The sequence below is a fragment of the Osmerus eperlanus genome, chromosome 1 (assembly GCF_963692335.1).
Source record: "Osmerus eperlanus chromosome 1, fOsmEpe2.1, whole genome shotgun sequence".
Taxonomy (NCBI): domain Eukaryota; kingdom Metazoa; phylum Chordata; class Actinopteri; order Osmeriformes; family Osmeridae; genus Osmerus; species Osmerus eperlanus.
The window spans coordinates 21,559,607-21,575,930 of record NC_085018.1 but is presented as its reverse complement, the minus strand read 5'-3'; the positions used below and the strand labels follow the sequence as shown (position 1 = coordinate 21,575,930).

The 16,324-nt window shown below is 46.5% G+C and overlaps 1 protein-coding gene across 2 annotated transcripts in view; it reads left to right on the top strand.

Annotated features, from left to right (window-relative positions):
* ptprga (protein tyrosine phosphatase receptor type Ga) overlaps window positions 1–16,324 on the top strand; it is a 162,900-nt gene that overhangs the window by 104,255 nt on the left and 42,321 nt on the right. For both annotated transcript variants that reach the window (XM_062470058.1, XM_062470049.1), the window contains exons 4-5: window positions 2,675–2,823; window positions 15,147–15,242. In XM_062470058.1, coding sequence (XP_062326042.1) covers window positions 2,675–2,823; window positions 15,147–15,242 — 245 coding nt within the window. The remainder of the gene's footprint in view (window positions 1–2,674; window positions 2,824–15,146; window positions 15,243–16,324) is intronic.

The window sequence follows — 16,324 nt, the reverse complement described above, 5'->3', positions numbered from 1 at the left end:
TTCCATTCCCTGCTCTGTTACTCATCAGGGTATGGGTAAGTACTACTTTCAGACCGCTCTCCCTCTATTGGAGGGTGAACGAGCGGCTTGCGGCAGAGAGGACGACGCGTTTGGAATGGAAGTCAGTTTAATCTGCTAGGGGGAGCCTCCCACCCTCTAAGCCCTCCACACCCTCCGGACTGAATCCATGACCCTGGATCCCAGATCCCAGCTCTCTCAGGATGAGAAATGCTCTCCTCTGGCCCGTGTGGAACGCCTCGAGGACTCTGATGGTCATGCGTTAGCTATCTCAATCCAAGGCCTCGAGGTCAGAGGATGAGACCCACATCAGTGCTACATCTCCAGGCTCCGAAGAGGCTGTTTGGGAGTGACATGGGGCGGGGGTGGGGGTTGGCTGGAGGACATTATCAGAGTGTCACAGTTTATCCCGTTTGTGGTGCAGCACACACAGCAGCCCGGTTTGCTAACCCAAACAACAGCTGTGGAGGAACACAGCGCACAGCTTCTCCTGGCTACATAATGCATGGCTAACAAGACAAATGTCCTCTTGTTGTGGAATGAATTATTTATCATTCTACACTATTTATAACTGACAGCTAGGCATTTTATCTGTGAAATGATCACCTGGAGAGGAGGCAGATGAAGGAAGCAGTAAAGCTGAAAGGGGAGGCTAAGCATGCCTGCATAATAAGGCCTCAATCAATGTTTAAAAGTCGTCTCGCTTTCCTCCAGGACAACAACCTCACCTGAACTCTGACCTGTCCGACCTTGAAGCAGAAAACCATTAAAGATGTTTCACGGCCAAGAGGAGAGAGCTTATTGGGATTTTATGTGTGTGTGGGTGTGTGTGTGGGGGTGAGAGCGAGGGATGGTGAGTGAAAGGAGATGAAGAGGGGAGAGCTTTCCAGAATCATATCAAATAAAGCTTTTAAGAAATTCATGAGGACTTAGGACCTTGAAGAAATATTTGCATTGATAAAGGCTTTATTACAATGCAAGGCCTTTGTTTTTGTTCTGCCATCCAAGGTCTTTCGAGCTTAGCATATAATTCCTCTACTTCTTTTAATACAAACTATACTATAATAAAAACTCCAAACACTAATGAAGCTCCGAGGGGCCTAACTTCTCTCGCAATGTGCTGAATGCGGGATTAGGACCCTGAATCCACAAAAGGCAACCAAGAAAATATGAAAACAGTTGTTCTTCTTTCAGCCTTGTGGGGGACACAGATCCAAGCTGATGTGTGTATTACAGTAGTGTAATAGTGTAATACACACACGTGTGGACGGCTTAGCGTTTGGGGCACTAAAAGCAGGAATCTTCTGCACACCTGTGTTGTCTTGTGGACAGGTGCATACTGTCGGGGGAAATGCAGGTCATTCCGTTAAAAAGGTGTTTGCTCACTTTCTAGTCACACACATATTTTCTTTCTTACTAAAAAAATGTTTCCGCACGGGGAAGTATCGCTAGATTAATGAATTAAGCCATTGGAGTAGTTAATTTGAACCCCTGTAACATACTTCTACAAAGTTCAGCAACATTAAGATGAGTGTTGTCGTCTAGGCACGTACCCTTGTTGAGGTCAGAACAGAACTGCTGACTCATCTGTGGGTGTATTTATTTATTCAATTACATTTATAAATTAAATATTTACTATCCCAGCATAGGTTTTATCCCTCAGCATCTTTCAGAGTGAACTAGCACTGTTGGCTATCGCGTGGCTGAATGGTATCTGCCAGGGAAACACAGGCTTAGGCACAATGAACAGCTCAATGTTATCTAAAGATCCGGTTTCCGGACAACTTGAATGTCCGTCAGATTGCCAGCAACTTTGTAAAAGCCCAGATCAACACATGTCCAATCTCAGATGTCTTTAAGAGGAAATTAAAGTGAAAAAGAAACCTCTAAATGAATAAATCAGCCTATTGTTGGAGGGTCAGCTGCTTCTGAGAAGTTTCCAAGTTGAGAAATGTTATACCCACTATATCAGACAGCCATAGCACTAGGTGTACTTAGTTTGATATTTCTCAAGTTGCAGACTTTTCTGAAGCGTTTGAGATGGCAAACCAGGCCACTCATCTCGCCTGAGTGGTTATCCTAAATGGGACAGAAATCTCCAGTGAAAGGAGCAATAGAAGTGATTCTGAAATTCAATCCGAGTCTAAAATCTTTTTGACAATGGGAGCAGTTATTTAAGGTCGTGTTGGTTAATTGAACGTAAGACTTTTAAAAACCAATTGATGAATATAGGAATAAATCCCACTTCTTGTAGTTCTCCCTTTGCTTTAGCAAGACTGTGTGAAACATAACAAAAGATTTGAAAAGGCAATTTGTGGCAGTCGGGGAGATATCTTTGGCCAAGCAAATTAGCCCCTCATTTGAGACCTTGGCTTTGAGGCCAACAAGACATTCTAAAAAGGCCTTGTGTAATATTCAGCACATCTCCCTAAAGAGCACGACAGAGATCAACCTCAGTACCAAGTGTCCTCAAATCCACCATGTCCTCCTTCTTCTCAGGCCACGTGATGAAGTCATGCGGCGTGTTTATATATGCTGTGTGTGTGTGTGTGTGTGCAATAACACAACAATCTACTGTATGCTGATTATCTTGCTTTATCCCTCTCTGCCTCTCTCTGTCTCCTTTTCTCTCTCTCTCTCCTCCTCCCTCGCTCAGTGGCCATCATGCTGAAGGATGACTACTTTGTGAGGGGAGCAGGCCTGCCTGGGAGGTTTAAGGCAGAGAAGGTGGAGTTCCACTGGGGCCAGAACAACGGCTCCGAGGGCTCTGAACACAGCATCAGCGGCAGGAGGTTCCCAGTGGAGGTGAGTGTGTGTGTGTGTGTTGTGGGGTTGGGAGGGGGCTGGGTGGAGGGACGGGGGTGGGGGGGGTCATATGAGGGAAGTGGAGGGACGGAGCTGAAATTGTGTTCCATATCCACTTATCTTTACCTACAATATGTGATGGATTTAATGAATACAGGTAGATCGGATAAAGGATACAGCCATACTTTGGTGAGTTATTTTAAATTAACTTTCACATTATTAATTGCCTGCTTCAGCTTAAGGGAAAGGATATGAAGAGAAGGCGAGACAGGATGGGTAAGAGAGAGACTGGGAGAGAGGAGCCTTGAAAACCGTCGAGTACAGAATAGACAGAAAGAGATGAAAAGGGAGAGGAGGAGGAGGGAGTCATCCTCCCATCAGAATGGAGCAGAGGGCACTGTGCTGTATCGATTGGACACAACATTATGTAGAGGCCAGGTCTCCAGAGAGTCATGAATGGACAGATGTGTGAGGGCTGGTTCTCTCTCCTGAAGCCTGAGTTATCTGTGTGGCTGAACAGGCTCAGGGTCCAGCTCACCCAACACCTTCAGCCAAGTCTGTGTGGCCCCTGTTGTTCTCTTGAACAGTGAAATGTCAGTCCTCACTGTGCTGTTTCAGCTAACCGATGAATATGTATTACTTGACATTTGGTTCATTGAACTGAGATTGGCAGTTTGAATGTAATGTATAGTTTCTCTTATGTTACACACAGCACTGTTCTCTCCCCATCTTTATAATGAAGTTGATGTGCTGTAAATACAGTAGCTTCTATTAGAAAAGCAATATATTTATACTGTGGGAATATTGTATTGGGTAATGTCCGCCAACATTGAGAATTTATAGGATGAATACAAGTGTCAATGATGTTTGACTTCTTATTGTTGTGATGTGAGAATTTGGTACGCTCTCCTATTTTTAGCTTTCTTAATTGTTCTGAGGTCGTTTGTGTTTAAGAGTATGTGTCTCTAATGACAGCTGAACACATAATTATAGCTTTCCAACTGATGGCACATTACCATTTAATGTGCAGGGTAAACTGTTTAACCATTGACTGCTGGACGGATCAATAGGATGCTGTTTTTTCCTACCAGAACAATAGCAAGTAAATTATATTGTCAATGGTTCTAGGAGGAAATAGTAGTGTTTTAAACACAGCATTTTGTAAACACAGAATTCAAGTGTTTTGTCTGTATGTTATTCCACTGACCTTCCCTTCAATGTTTTCAATCTCTCGGTTTTTCATGGAATTCTGGTGAAGGGAACACTGGATAGTGAACCAAGTTAGGTCAGGAAAATGGCATACATAAGCTGTGAATTTCATCTCTACTCTGTAATTAGGGTTTTGTTGAATAGTTGATTCTCTGCTTCCCCCGCCTTAACTGACCCGAACTTGCAGGCTGCTATCCCTGAATGACACACAATTTCTTCAGTAGTTTACTTGTTTTGCCAGCAATTAAATAATGTGGAGAGTGTAGGCATGCACGGCCTGGCATTCACTCCAAAATACTCTAATAAGGAGTTGTTTGGAAACATCTTCAGTCAAACCTACTGTATCCAGAATCTCAACAAATAAACGGATGTTTCACATAAAAGAGAATATTTATGTATCCACTGTTTTCCAACAACCTACTTTTTCCACACACATACACACACTCTCTCTCACACACACTCACGCACACCACACACACACACACACACATACACACACACACACACACAGGAAAACAATACCCATTGTGTAGTTCCAGCCAGTGGTGTCAGGGTTAGAAAGTGAGGTTGACTGCTGTGGTCTATGTTGTCTTGTGAGACGCTCAAACACTTGCTAGTCTGCTTTTGTCAGGCCTCCTTTAGGAAACAGGACAAGTTGTATGGTAGACATAGTCTTAGTTGTATGATGCGTAAGTCCTGACCTGTCTGGAGAAGTTACTCACAGGACTGGAAAATAAGGAACGGTGGAATGAAAGAACAAGCCAGAGAAAGAAAGACAACATGTAAGAAATTGACAGAACTGTAAAACAGTTAAATGGATAAGCCTGGCATCTCATATCTCTGTGATGCGAGGCAGCTTGAATGCTGACAACATGTCGCTGCTAGCCATGGTCTGGAGTCCACAGAGACAGGCCTGTTCTCTGTGCCTGTCACAAACAGACCCCAGCCTTCCTCAACTGTCAGAACCCAAGCTCTTTGAGGCCCAGCTTCTCCTTGGCCCCGGCCCCGGCCTAGCCTGCCCTCCCCAGCCTAGAACATTCTGGACCCCGCTCCCATGAATACTCATGAGGCCGGCTGTCCCCACCAAGGAGACCTGCTGCTGAATGATGTATGATTTACAAGCCTTGCCATTTAGTAATTGTTCCCTAATAAGGCCCTTGAATGGCATGATTAAGTAGTGGCCCACTGAGTCTCTACCTGCTGTTTTAACTGTAATGTGCTGGTTAATATGCCAAGCACAGGCAGGCACCAGCAGCAGCGCTCCATCAGCATATCCACATTACAGTACAGGACAGAGTATCACTTAACAAACAGTGAGTTACTGTGCAATGAGTTCCAGTTTCAAATGTTGTGTTTGGATTTACTGCTAGGTAGAGTACTTGTTGTTCCAACTGTAACTCAGAGGCAACGCCAACTCTGTTAGATTATTTGACACGGCTCTCTCTCTTTATTTTCTCTATCTCTCTCTCTTTCTCTCTCTCTCTCTCTCTCTCTCTCTCTCTCTCTCTCTCTCTCTCTCTCTCTCTCTCTCTCTCTCTCTCTCTCTCTCTCTCTCTCTCTCTCCCTCTCTCTCTCACACTCTCTCAGATATGTCTGGTGACAGGTGATTATTTGTCTTTAAAAATGCTGAATAGTAATTGTATGTAATATAGTATGTGGTATGGCATCTTGTACTGCACTGGATGTAAATGGCAAACTCAGTCATTACTCATGCCAGATTCCCGAAATCACAATAAATAGGTTTCTGGAAAACTTGAAAACAGTTTTAATGGTTTGTAAATAAATTTGATGTGGACTTCTTTTATTCTATTTATTTGAGGCTAAATTTCATTATTGTCATCCTTATTCAATCTGTTCAGGATCAAGCTGCTTTTACAAGGACAAGCTAGAACTGCATGGGCAGTATTATACCCAATCACAACAGCTAACTGACAGTTATCTTTTGATTGAATCATGGATTTCTAATTGGGTCGTCTACGGCTCGTCAATGACTCACTGAGATCAGGCATCTGTTCGACAACACTCTGGATCCAAGCGCTTCCCTGCTCGTCACACTGAGAGAAAGCAGCACCAGTAAACAAACCAAACCGAGCCACTCCTCGTGGCCAAGGTGAACACTTCTCACACGGTCTGAAGTACCTCAGGTGTGTTCCAGACTGTCTCGCCTCCCTCCTGCCCTCTGCACCCCCTGCGGCAGGTGATAGAGGCACCCCCCCCCCCCCCCTTTCAGAGGCGCTAAACTATCCGTTCTGTCCTCTCTTCCCCGGCTAAGCCTCCTGCCTTCCACATCCTCCTAGGCCTGGGCGTAAGAAAGGAGAGAAATGTGGGATGAAAGGATGAAGGAATGAGTGCAGGCTCCGCTGCGAGCGCTGCATGCTTTTACCCGCCTGCCTAGATAAGAGAGGCGCTGGAAATTAACTGGCCATGGGGGGCCCAGAAAGATGTGCTATCACGCTCCTACGTTTACACAGTCATGCACAAACCTATAGCACACACACTCTCACATGCATGTACTCACACATACAGCTTCTTTCTCTCCACCTGCACACACACACACACACACGCACACGCACACACACACACACACACACACACACACACAGAAACACACTAGACAGACACACAGTGTGCTGCAGGTATCACAGATAAGATACTGTATGTCATTGATGAATGGAATTTTATTTCCCATCAACCCCTTGGCTTATGGGAAAGAGCATACTGCCCTAAATTATCAGATGGATTGTCAGGAGGATTTTCATAGGTGTTATTATATGTGTGTAGGCTATAGTGATATGGATTTCCTATGTATTCTGAATAGGGTTGTGGTGTTGTAGTTTGATATTGGATGTACATTTCTCCAGTAAATCACAAGGGTCTTGTTCCATGTCTTTCTAATGCATAAGATAAGTACCACATACAGGACTGTAGATACCATAACCAGCTGAGGACACCACATAGAATCATGATATCTCTGATGCCACTCTTTCACCTTCACACATTTAATCACACTCTGCTCATCACATTTGATTTAGGATAGAACAGAACAATGAATACAGAGTTACTTAGCAACGACGCAACGATTGCTTTTTTTGGGTTGCATTCAATGAATAAGCATCACATGGCACTGAGGTAATGAGTGGAGTATTTACAGCAGCAATGCTCAACAGCCAAACTCTTCCTACGAATGTACTACCATTGGACTGTAGATTTGTGTGTCTTACAATTACAGATATGAATATACAACGCTTCCAAAAGCATCCGGAACATTGCAGGAGTGAGAGTCAAAGTTTTCCACAGCTGATCGATTGAGCTTTGGTCTGTTTTAACCAACACATTCTCATTATGCACCCCTCGTGGCTTACTAGCCCTCACAGCTACTGTACAGTGGCATTTTCTTTTCCTGGAGTTGATACTGTATGTATGTGCTCATTTGCAGAGCCAGGCTAACCCTTGCCAGAGTGGCATCAGCGCTTTGCTAACTAAATAATGCAAGAAACCGACTAAACACATCGGGCCCAAAGTAGCTTGCAATTTGATTAGTAGTCTTTTATACTACGGGTTTAAGACCAGCCTTAGTGAATTGGTTCTCTTATCCTTTACACTATCCCTCTCTCTCCTCCTCTGCCCTAGTCCCCCCTCCCTCTTTCACCAGCTACATTCCATTAAACCTTCAGAGATAACTGATGACTGCCATGCCGGCTTCCTTTTTTATTTATTTTTCTTTTATTTATGATTGGCCTCCCTCTGGATAGGGAGGCGTGTGATTCCTAACATAATGTTATATTTCCTGGGCCTGTCCTCAATGACACCGAAAAACACAACCATTCTTTAAAAGCCCAATGCTACCTAGAGGGCAAATAGATGTTGTCCCAGTTCTGGGCTGGCTTGATACCATTTTTAATAATCTTGTTGCGGATGCAGGCTACCTTTCTTTGTTTTGGCAAATAGCAATATTTTCCGTGGCTTTTATGAAAAAGTAATACCTTGAAATTGAAAAAGCAGGGGCCAACATGGGAACATTCCTCATGTAATGCATTTCAATTGGGTTTTTAAGATGGATTGCTAGAGGTCAGCACTGGCACTAAGCATATCTCACAGCCATGAATGTACATTATGCTTTCGTCTGTTAAGCCCTCTTTTGTAAATACAATGTGCTGAGGGAGATGAAAGCTAGTGCAAACAGTGTAACTGTTACATTTTAGCTTTCGTTTTCTTCTTCAATGTCCGTTGCGAGTACTTGGAATGCACAGGTCCTAAACCCTATGGACTACCTTGCTGTAAAGAACACAACATCAAAACAAGTCTTTGATGAGCATTCGCTCTCTGTAAAGGACACAGAAGTACATCCAGTCGTCTGTTCCCACAAAGCCTTGTGGTTCGCTGTCAGATCCGGCACCTCCCAGGGCCTTGAACCACAGCTCCTTCCCCAGCCTCGCTGCACCTCGGGAGGGATGCAGCGACACCCCTCCCCCCTCTCCCCTTTGTACCATATCCATGCTGAGCCAGTGACAGTTCATTCTCCCTTCCTCCAGGTTAGTGCAACAGGCAAATCACTTGGATGTCACTGTCAGACTCCGAACGTTTCAATAACCCTATGTTTAGTCTTTTTGTGCACTATCACATGTGCTAGTAATCTATGTTTTCAATGTCACAACAGAATTTAATTTTTACGAAACGTCCCTCTTGGAAGGCATATGCCATGTCATTTATATCTACAGCTGCACTAGTCTTTCTCGTCGTTATATTCTTATAAAATGGACAGTGAATTGTGTTGTCCTGGTACATCTTTGTTTTCCTCAGTCTGGCAGACAGGTGATACAGAATAGAACAATGCACACACTACATGTTTGCACTCTCTTGCTCTGTGGAAGCTCTGTGACCCAGCTCTACAATCCTGGCTCTGTGGAATGTTATTACCATTTATATTAAGAGTGTCAAGCGCCACAGGTCTCAAACGTGCCCTCAGCCACAGACGCATCTTTCCACCATGTCCGAGTGCACAGCAAAGTCTATAAACTGTTTTTCTGATGTGTCTGATCCAGCAGTCATGTCGTCGCTGTCAAAGAGGGGACTTACTGTGAATTGGCTTGTTTGTGGTCAGGGGAGGTGTGCGGAGACACAGAAGGAGAGGAGGACACCTGCTGTTGTTGGACACAAATGAAGGATACGGCCGGTTGCTGATATGGAGGGAGTTGGATGGTGGATGGAGACTGTGTGTGTTTGTGCGTGTGTGTGTGTGTGCTTGAGGGGGGAGGAAGGGGGTATGTTGGTTTTGATGATATGGAGGGTGTTGAATGGTGGATGGTGACCGTGTGCTTGTGTGTAAGGATGTGTGTGTGTACCTGCGTGTGTATGTGTGCAAACATCCACTTGAGTGTGGCCGGCGACCGGGGCGATGGATAGGAAATCTTTAGGAATTGTCTCTCGGGACTTGGGCCATTCGTTTATCTCCCCTCTTCACTGTGATGGCTGTTGTTTTAAAGGGATAAAGTGTTGAGCTGGATAATCGGCTCGTGTCAGTCAAACCCAGCCCTGTGAGGGACGGAGAGAACCCGCTGCTCCGTCTCCACGCTCCCTCAGAGGCCGGGGATCTGGAATCATGATGTATGATCATGCCACGTGCATCGCCCCAAAATGATTCATCACATTACCATTCACGTCGAGACTCCCTGCTTTCACACCAGATATGAATCCACTTTGCTGTAAAGCACGGTGATGTTGTGAGGTCCGAGTGCGGGGGGGGGGGGGGGGGGGTTTGAGGTCGGTCGCAGCGGTGCGTGTGGGAGTTGCTTGTGTGGGCTGAGGGAACACAGAGATGTGAGGCTTACGCAGCAGAAGTCATGCTCCGTAACGTGAACTCAGCCTCGAGCAGTGCTCAGGCTGTTCTCCCGTACACGGAGAACGGAAACACCATAAATACCCGTGCTGAGACTCACTCCCTGTCATGATGTTCACAAAGGATTTGGGAGTTTTTCCTTGTCTTCCTTGAGGGTTTAGGTTGGTTGAGGGGCAGTTCTATGGGCATATGTGAAGCCCTCTGTGACATGCTTGCGTGTAAAAAGGGCTATACAAATAAATTTGATTTGATTTGATATGAAAGGAGAAACTTGTTTTTATGGTTGTGGAGCCGAGGAGGGAATATTTTTGAACAAATGCATTTAAATAACGCTGGTGAAAAATAGGACAGTGGTTCTTTTTGAGGAAAGTTGCTCTGTTTCTGCACGTACCTCATTACACAGTTTTAACCACGGAGGTAGTTGTTATCACTAAGCTCCTAATTCCTGCAAATTAGACTGTCCCAAGTTGAGAGAAATCCAGACCCTGGATGATAAATTGTTCTCTGTGTGAAACTAATTGGTAACACTTATAATTATGCAGTAACACTTTATAATGCATCATAAACACATGCATAACACCTTATGAGCTGTTTTTTTGACGCTTTAAGGAACATGACTAAATCAATTATCATCACTGATCCCTGATCAAAAAACTTTTGAAGTGAACAGTTGGAAAATGTCAAGCAATAAGACATTTAAATGCTTTACAGTACACTACAGATGCTTACAACTCATTTGGTGTTATGCTTATGTGATTTATTATTATATCAGGATGTTTATAGGATGTTTATCAGCATGTATGATGTTCTGAGAGAGGTGTTTAAAACGTGTGTTTGTTTAGACATGGACAGAGGCACAGACAGTTCCCTAGCCCTGTCACCATGGGTCCCTACAACACAGGAAGCTGCTGATTGGCTGTAACTACTGGTTCGTGTCACATCCTCTTTAGGGAACTTTGATGTGTGTGAGGGAAAGATGTTGATTGTTTTGGCCGGTGGATTGTTGTGTGTTATCACAAGAACAGACATAACACCTCGGGCAGTCCCAGACAATGTGCAAAGGGCTATTTTTAGTTGTGGACCTTGACCCTGAGCCTGACCTGCTCTGGTTTTGATAACAGGTTCCAGTTTTCTCTGGTGGCCATCTTGCTCAGAGCTGAGCTGCTGCTGTAATTGCAGGGGGTCGAAGTGGACCCCAGTGTGGAGCAGCAGGGGTGCTCTCATACTGGGGAACAAAAACAGGCCTACGGCTTGACTCTCTCTCTCTTTCTCTCTTTCTCTTCTACTGCCTTTCCTCTTCCTCTCTCCGTCTCGTTCTCCTCGTTCTCCCTCCCACTCCACTTATTCTCCTCCCTCTTCCTCCCTCGTCTTTCTCCCTCTCCTTCTCTCCCCTCTCTCTTCCTCTCTCACCCTCTGCCATTCCATCTGCCTCTTCTTTACCTCCTCTCTCTCCATCCCCCCCTCCTTCTCCCCCTGCCTCTCCCCCTGCCTCTCCACCTGCCTCTCCACCTCAGTCCCTCTATCTCTCCCCTCTCTCCTTCTCCCCCTGCCTCTCCCCCTGCCTCTCCACCTGCCTCTCCACCTCAGTCCCTCTATCTCTCCCCTCTCTCCTTCTCCCTGCCTGTAGAGGGAAGAACAGATGACAGTACATTACTTACCCCCAGGTCAGTGAGGCAGTAAGGCGCATATTTATACAAACACACACATATTAAAACACTGGACATGCATGGACACAGCTGCTTTCTGTCCTAAAGCCTTTCCATATTTGTTCAGGCTTTTCTATGAGTGCTGGAGAGGGAGGGGACAGACACATTACAGGCCTTTAGCGTTCACGCAGTAATGTTCCCATGGCGCCTTTTATTTATCTTTGTTGGTTTTACCAGCAAAGCCCTGTTTATAGAGGAGTACACAATACATTCAGTAGGTGTTCATCAATGTGTTTGTCGACGTGTATCCCAATGTGTGTGTGTGTGTGCCTGTGTGTGTGTGTGTGTGTGTGTGTGTGTGTGTGTCGCTCCCAAATAATGCCTGACACCAACTGCAGGAGAGACAGAATGATGATGACACTGAGGTGTCATCTGTCAGCTAAGTGAAAGGAGGTGCTGTGACCAGGACCATTGGGTGTCATGTCTGTCCTTCAGTGGTGTGATATAGGAGTGACCTACCTGGGGATACCTCTGTGTGTGTGTGTGTGTGTGTGTGTGTGTGTGTGTGTGTGTGGGGGGGGGGGGGGGGGGGGGGGGGGGGGGGAGAGAGAGAGATACTGCTCTAGCTCTGCTGCACTCGGTGCAGCAAAGCTAGTGCACCATAGCCATCGGCAGACCAATTTGCAAATGTTTGTTAATCTGGAACCTTACAGTTTGTTTTTTTGATATCCAAGGGGCACTGACCAAAATCCCTTTGGAAGTAATTTTATAATATTGGAGAGATACACCCAATCAGAGCAACGAAACGTCATCCTTGCTTTTTATGAAAATGCAATAAAGGTGCGCGTATGCACAGTCATCGTCTTAAATCCACCTCAAATCAGAGAAAGGGTTGTGATTGGCCCTGCACTCTTCATGCTGGAGGGAAATCTGTTGGAATGTGGGGTGGCCAGGCTCATCTGCAGCAGATAAGCTGCATGAGCTCACATCCTGGTCTGCTCTCCAGATTAAGTGCACCATACAGAGTAAATCACCTTTGTTTCATGCCAATCACGTCCGCATAAAAAGAGGTCACCTGAAAACAGGCCCAGCTTTCTCTGTGACTCCCTGTGCAAATATACACGTTAACAGCAACAGAATGAGAGAGAGAAAAACCTCCATACAAACACATGTGGAGCGTAACACCCTGACAAGTCTCCTGTCTCCGGGCCCTGCCTCATACTGCAGCTTTGTAGATGCTGCAGGTGTGCGCCTCATCCTCCTCCTCTTCCCCCTCCTCCTCCTCCCCTCCTCCCCTCCTCCTCCCCCTCCTCCCCCCCTCCTCCTCCTCCCCTCCTCCTCCTCCCCCTCATCCTCCCCCCCTCCCTCCTCCTCCTCCCCCTCCTCCTCCTCCTTCTCATCCTCCCCTCCTCCTCCTCTTCCCCCTCCTCCTCCTCCCCCCCATCTCCTCCTCCCCCCCTCCCTCCTCCCCACCCCCCCCCCCTCCTCCTCCGCCTCTGCTCTCCTGGTCAGAATATGAAGCGAGCAGCGACACATCTCTCTCAATCCAGAGGGGTTCGAATATAGAGAACCCTGTCATGCAACCCCACAGTGTGGTCTTGATGAAACGCTGTCGCCACACTCACCCAGCTGGAGGTCTGTGTGTGTGTGTGTGTGTACGTGTGTGGGTATTACCATGTCTGAATGTGTGTCTATTTGCATGTGTGTCAGTCCTGCATTCCCTATTATGAGCATTAGCACTTGTCTGGCTGAAGAGAATCTCTTCATTGAATGCATTACAGTTCAGTTTTTCTGCACTGTAAATACATAAGCACACACTGAAGGGGCTATGTTAGGAGGCAACAGAAGTGTTTATTTCTCAAATAGATCAAAGGAGGCTGAAGCTTTATATGAGGATTACAGAAGCGTGGAAAATGCAACTGGAATAATATTGACGATGTTGATCTGGTGAGAAAATGCCAGGAAATGGTTTTGGCAGGAGAAGAATGTGTCTCCTACAGCACTTCTCCTGCCTGCATGTAAACACACACACACATGTGCACACACACACATACATGTGCACACACACACAAACACGATTACACACAAATACACACACACACAAAGAGAGCGAGGCCTGTGTGTCTATAGGGTGGTGTTTTCTCATACTTACCACTGTCTGTGTATTTAGCCAATACTTCTGCTGTTTTTATAATGTAGCATTTGTGGGCGTTTAATATACGGTATTAAAGAAATCACACACACTATCACTCAAACCCACGCGTGCACACACACAGACACACACCACACTCGAAAAATAAAACACGGCTTCTAGTAATTATGATGCAATGTGTACCCCTGCGTCTCTATGGCATGTTGATCCAATCTCAAGCTAACACTTTAGATAACTCGAGCGGTTCTCTTCACTCAAGACCCTTGAATAACGTCCTCAATCCTCCTCTCACCATCTATGTGAGGATGTGTGCATGACTCACTCCTGCTGCTCAATATCACCATGACAACAAGACTGATGAGGAGGGCCGGTGATTTACATTTACATTTAGTCATTTAGCAGACGCTCTTATCCAGAGCGACTTACAGTAAGTACAGGGACATTCCCCCGAGGCAAGTAGGGTGAAGTGCCTTGCCCAAGGACACAACGTCAGTTGGCATGACCGGGAATCGAACTGGCAACCTTCGGATTACTAGCCCGATTCCCTCACCACTCAGCCACCTGACTCCCTGATTTCTGTGTGGTGGGGTGGAGTTGGACTGGGCGTTTCTGCGGGGTGGGGTGTGGAGGTGTGGAGGTGGGTGAGGTGTGGAGGTGGGTGAGGTGTGGAGGTGTGGAGGTGGGTGAGGTGTGGAGGTGTGGAGGTGGGTGAGGTGTGGAGGTGGGTGAGGTGGGTGAGGTGTGGAGGTGGGTGAGGTGTGGAGGTGGGTGAGGTGTGGAGGTGGGTGAGGTGTGGAGGTGGGTGAGGTGTGGAGGTGTGGAGGTGGGTGAGGTGTGGAGGTGGGTGAGGTGTGGAGGTGTGGAGGTGGGTGAGGTGGGTGAGGTGTGGAGGTGTGGAGGTGGGTGAGGTGTGGAGGTGTGGAGGTGGGTGAGGTGGGTGAGGTGTGGAGGTGGGTGAGGTGGGTTGAAAAACATCTTTATTGACTCAGTAGAGGTTAATGAGATGTTGTTATCTTTAGAGATAGTATACAGGTTCATTGTGCTGAGGGACATGAGGTTCTCTCACTAGACACTTCATGTGGAGCACTGAGAGAGAACCTGAGAGGTTTGATCTCTGCATCTTTCCACAGTGGGTTTGTAGTGGACTCAGAATGACCATCGCTGTGTAGCTGTGTAGGCAAAAGCGTGTGTACTGCATTATGTCAGGATTGTTCGAGTTTTGATAGGAATCCTTTAAGAATGATCCTAAAGATGTACTAAGCTTTGAAACACGGACAGTGAGGAATTCAAGTTAGAGGCATTGTGACACAAGTTGTTCCGAGAGAAGCGGACAGCTAATGACTCTGTCTTTGTCCCTCTCTATCTCCTTCTCTCTCTCTCTCCTTCTCTCACCTCAACCTCCCTGCCATTATGTCTGTCGCCCCCCCTCACCCGCCCTCTCTCTCCCCCTCTGTCTCCAATATATCTCTCCCCCTCACAGATGCAGATATACATGTACAACTCGGATGACTTTGACAGCCTGAGCGCAGCCATCAGGGAGAAAAGGATCGTCGCCGCGATGGCCGTCTTCTTTCAGGTGAGAGAATCTTGATTGGCTGGGTCAACCTTTCACACATGGAGCACTGCGAGACGACTCCCGTTTTTCCTCTGCCTTTTAGTATCAAAAGCTTGTCTGTGTCTTCAAAGGCTGTGTCAGTGAGTCCGTCTGGGCTGCATGGTGAGGATGAGGGGGTGCCTACAGTGCTGTGTGGATACACCCTGGTGTCCAGGGTGTATTTTTATAAGTGCGGATAGGGCCATGGAAACAAGCGGCTGGCATTAATCCTCTGCTGGTCCATTGAGTCGACAGTGGGAGGGAGGGATCATTGGAGGCTCCATCACTCTGAATTGGCAGGATTAAAACTTCATTTGATGCCATTGATTGTGTAAGTGGCCTTTTACTTGGCCCATTACCTTTCCTTTAATACTCTCCTTCTCCCACACACACATAGATACACAGAGACACACACCTTTACATAGTCCTGTGGTCTGCCCCAGTCCAAAGCAACCATCCTGTAGATCCAGCGTATCACACAGAGCCAGAGGTCCTGTCTCTTTCATTCTCTGTCTCCTTTACATCCTCTGAGCTTCAGTGATATGGCAGCCCTGCACTCAGTAACCACGGAGATGCACACAGGAGGCCACATTCATGTGTTGTGTTCTGTAGGTGCACAACTGTGTTCAACTTTCATATTTACACCCCAACGCTACTAATAGACTTCACAAAGCAGGAGAATTGATGTTCTGGGATTTTGTGTGTGTGTTTGTATGTGTGTGAATGTGTGTGTGCACTTGTATCTGAATGGTGCACTGATAGCAACAGTAGAGTGCAGTGCACGGAACAGACAGTCACACAAACACACACACACACACATACACACAGTCAGCCTCTAAACTGATTGTCAGGGAGCCAGTTTCTGGCAGGCCAGACAGGCAGACTCATCCCCTGGGGGGTGGTTATCGTGAAGAGGAGCTATCCTGTTAGAAAGGGAGGCCTCCCTCTATGGTGATAACCCTGAAGCCTCTCTCCTCAGTGTGCCAGCACACACCTCAACACCCGGCCCCGTTTACCACACTGTCCCTGGACAAATGTACCTGATCACACCATCGACCAAGGGT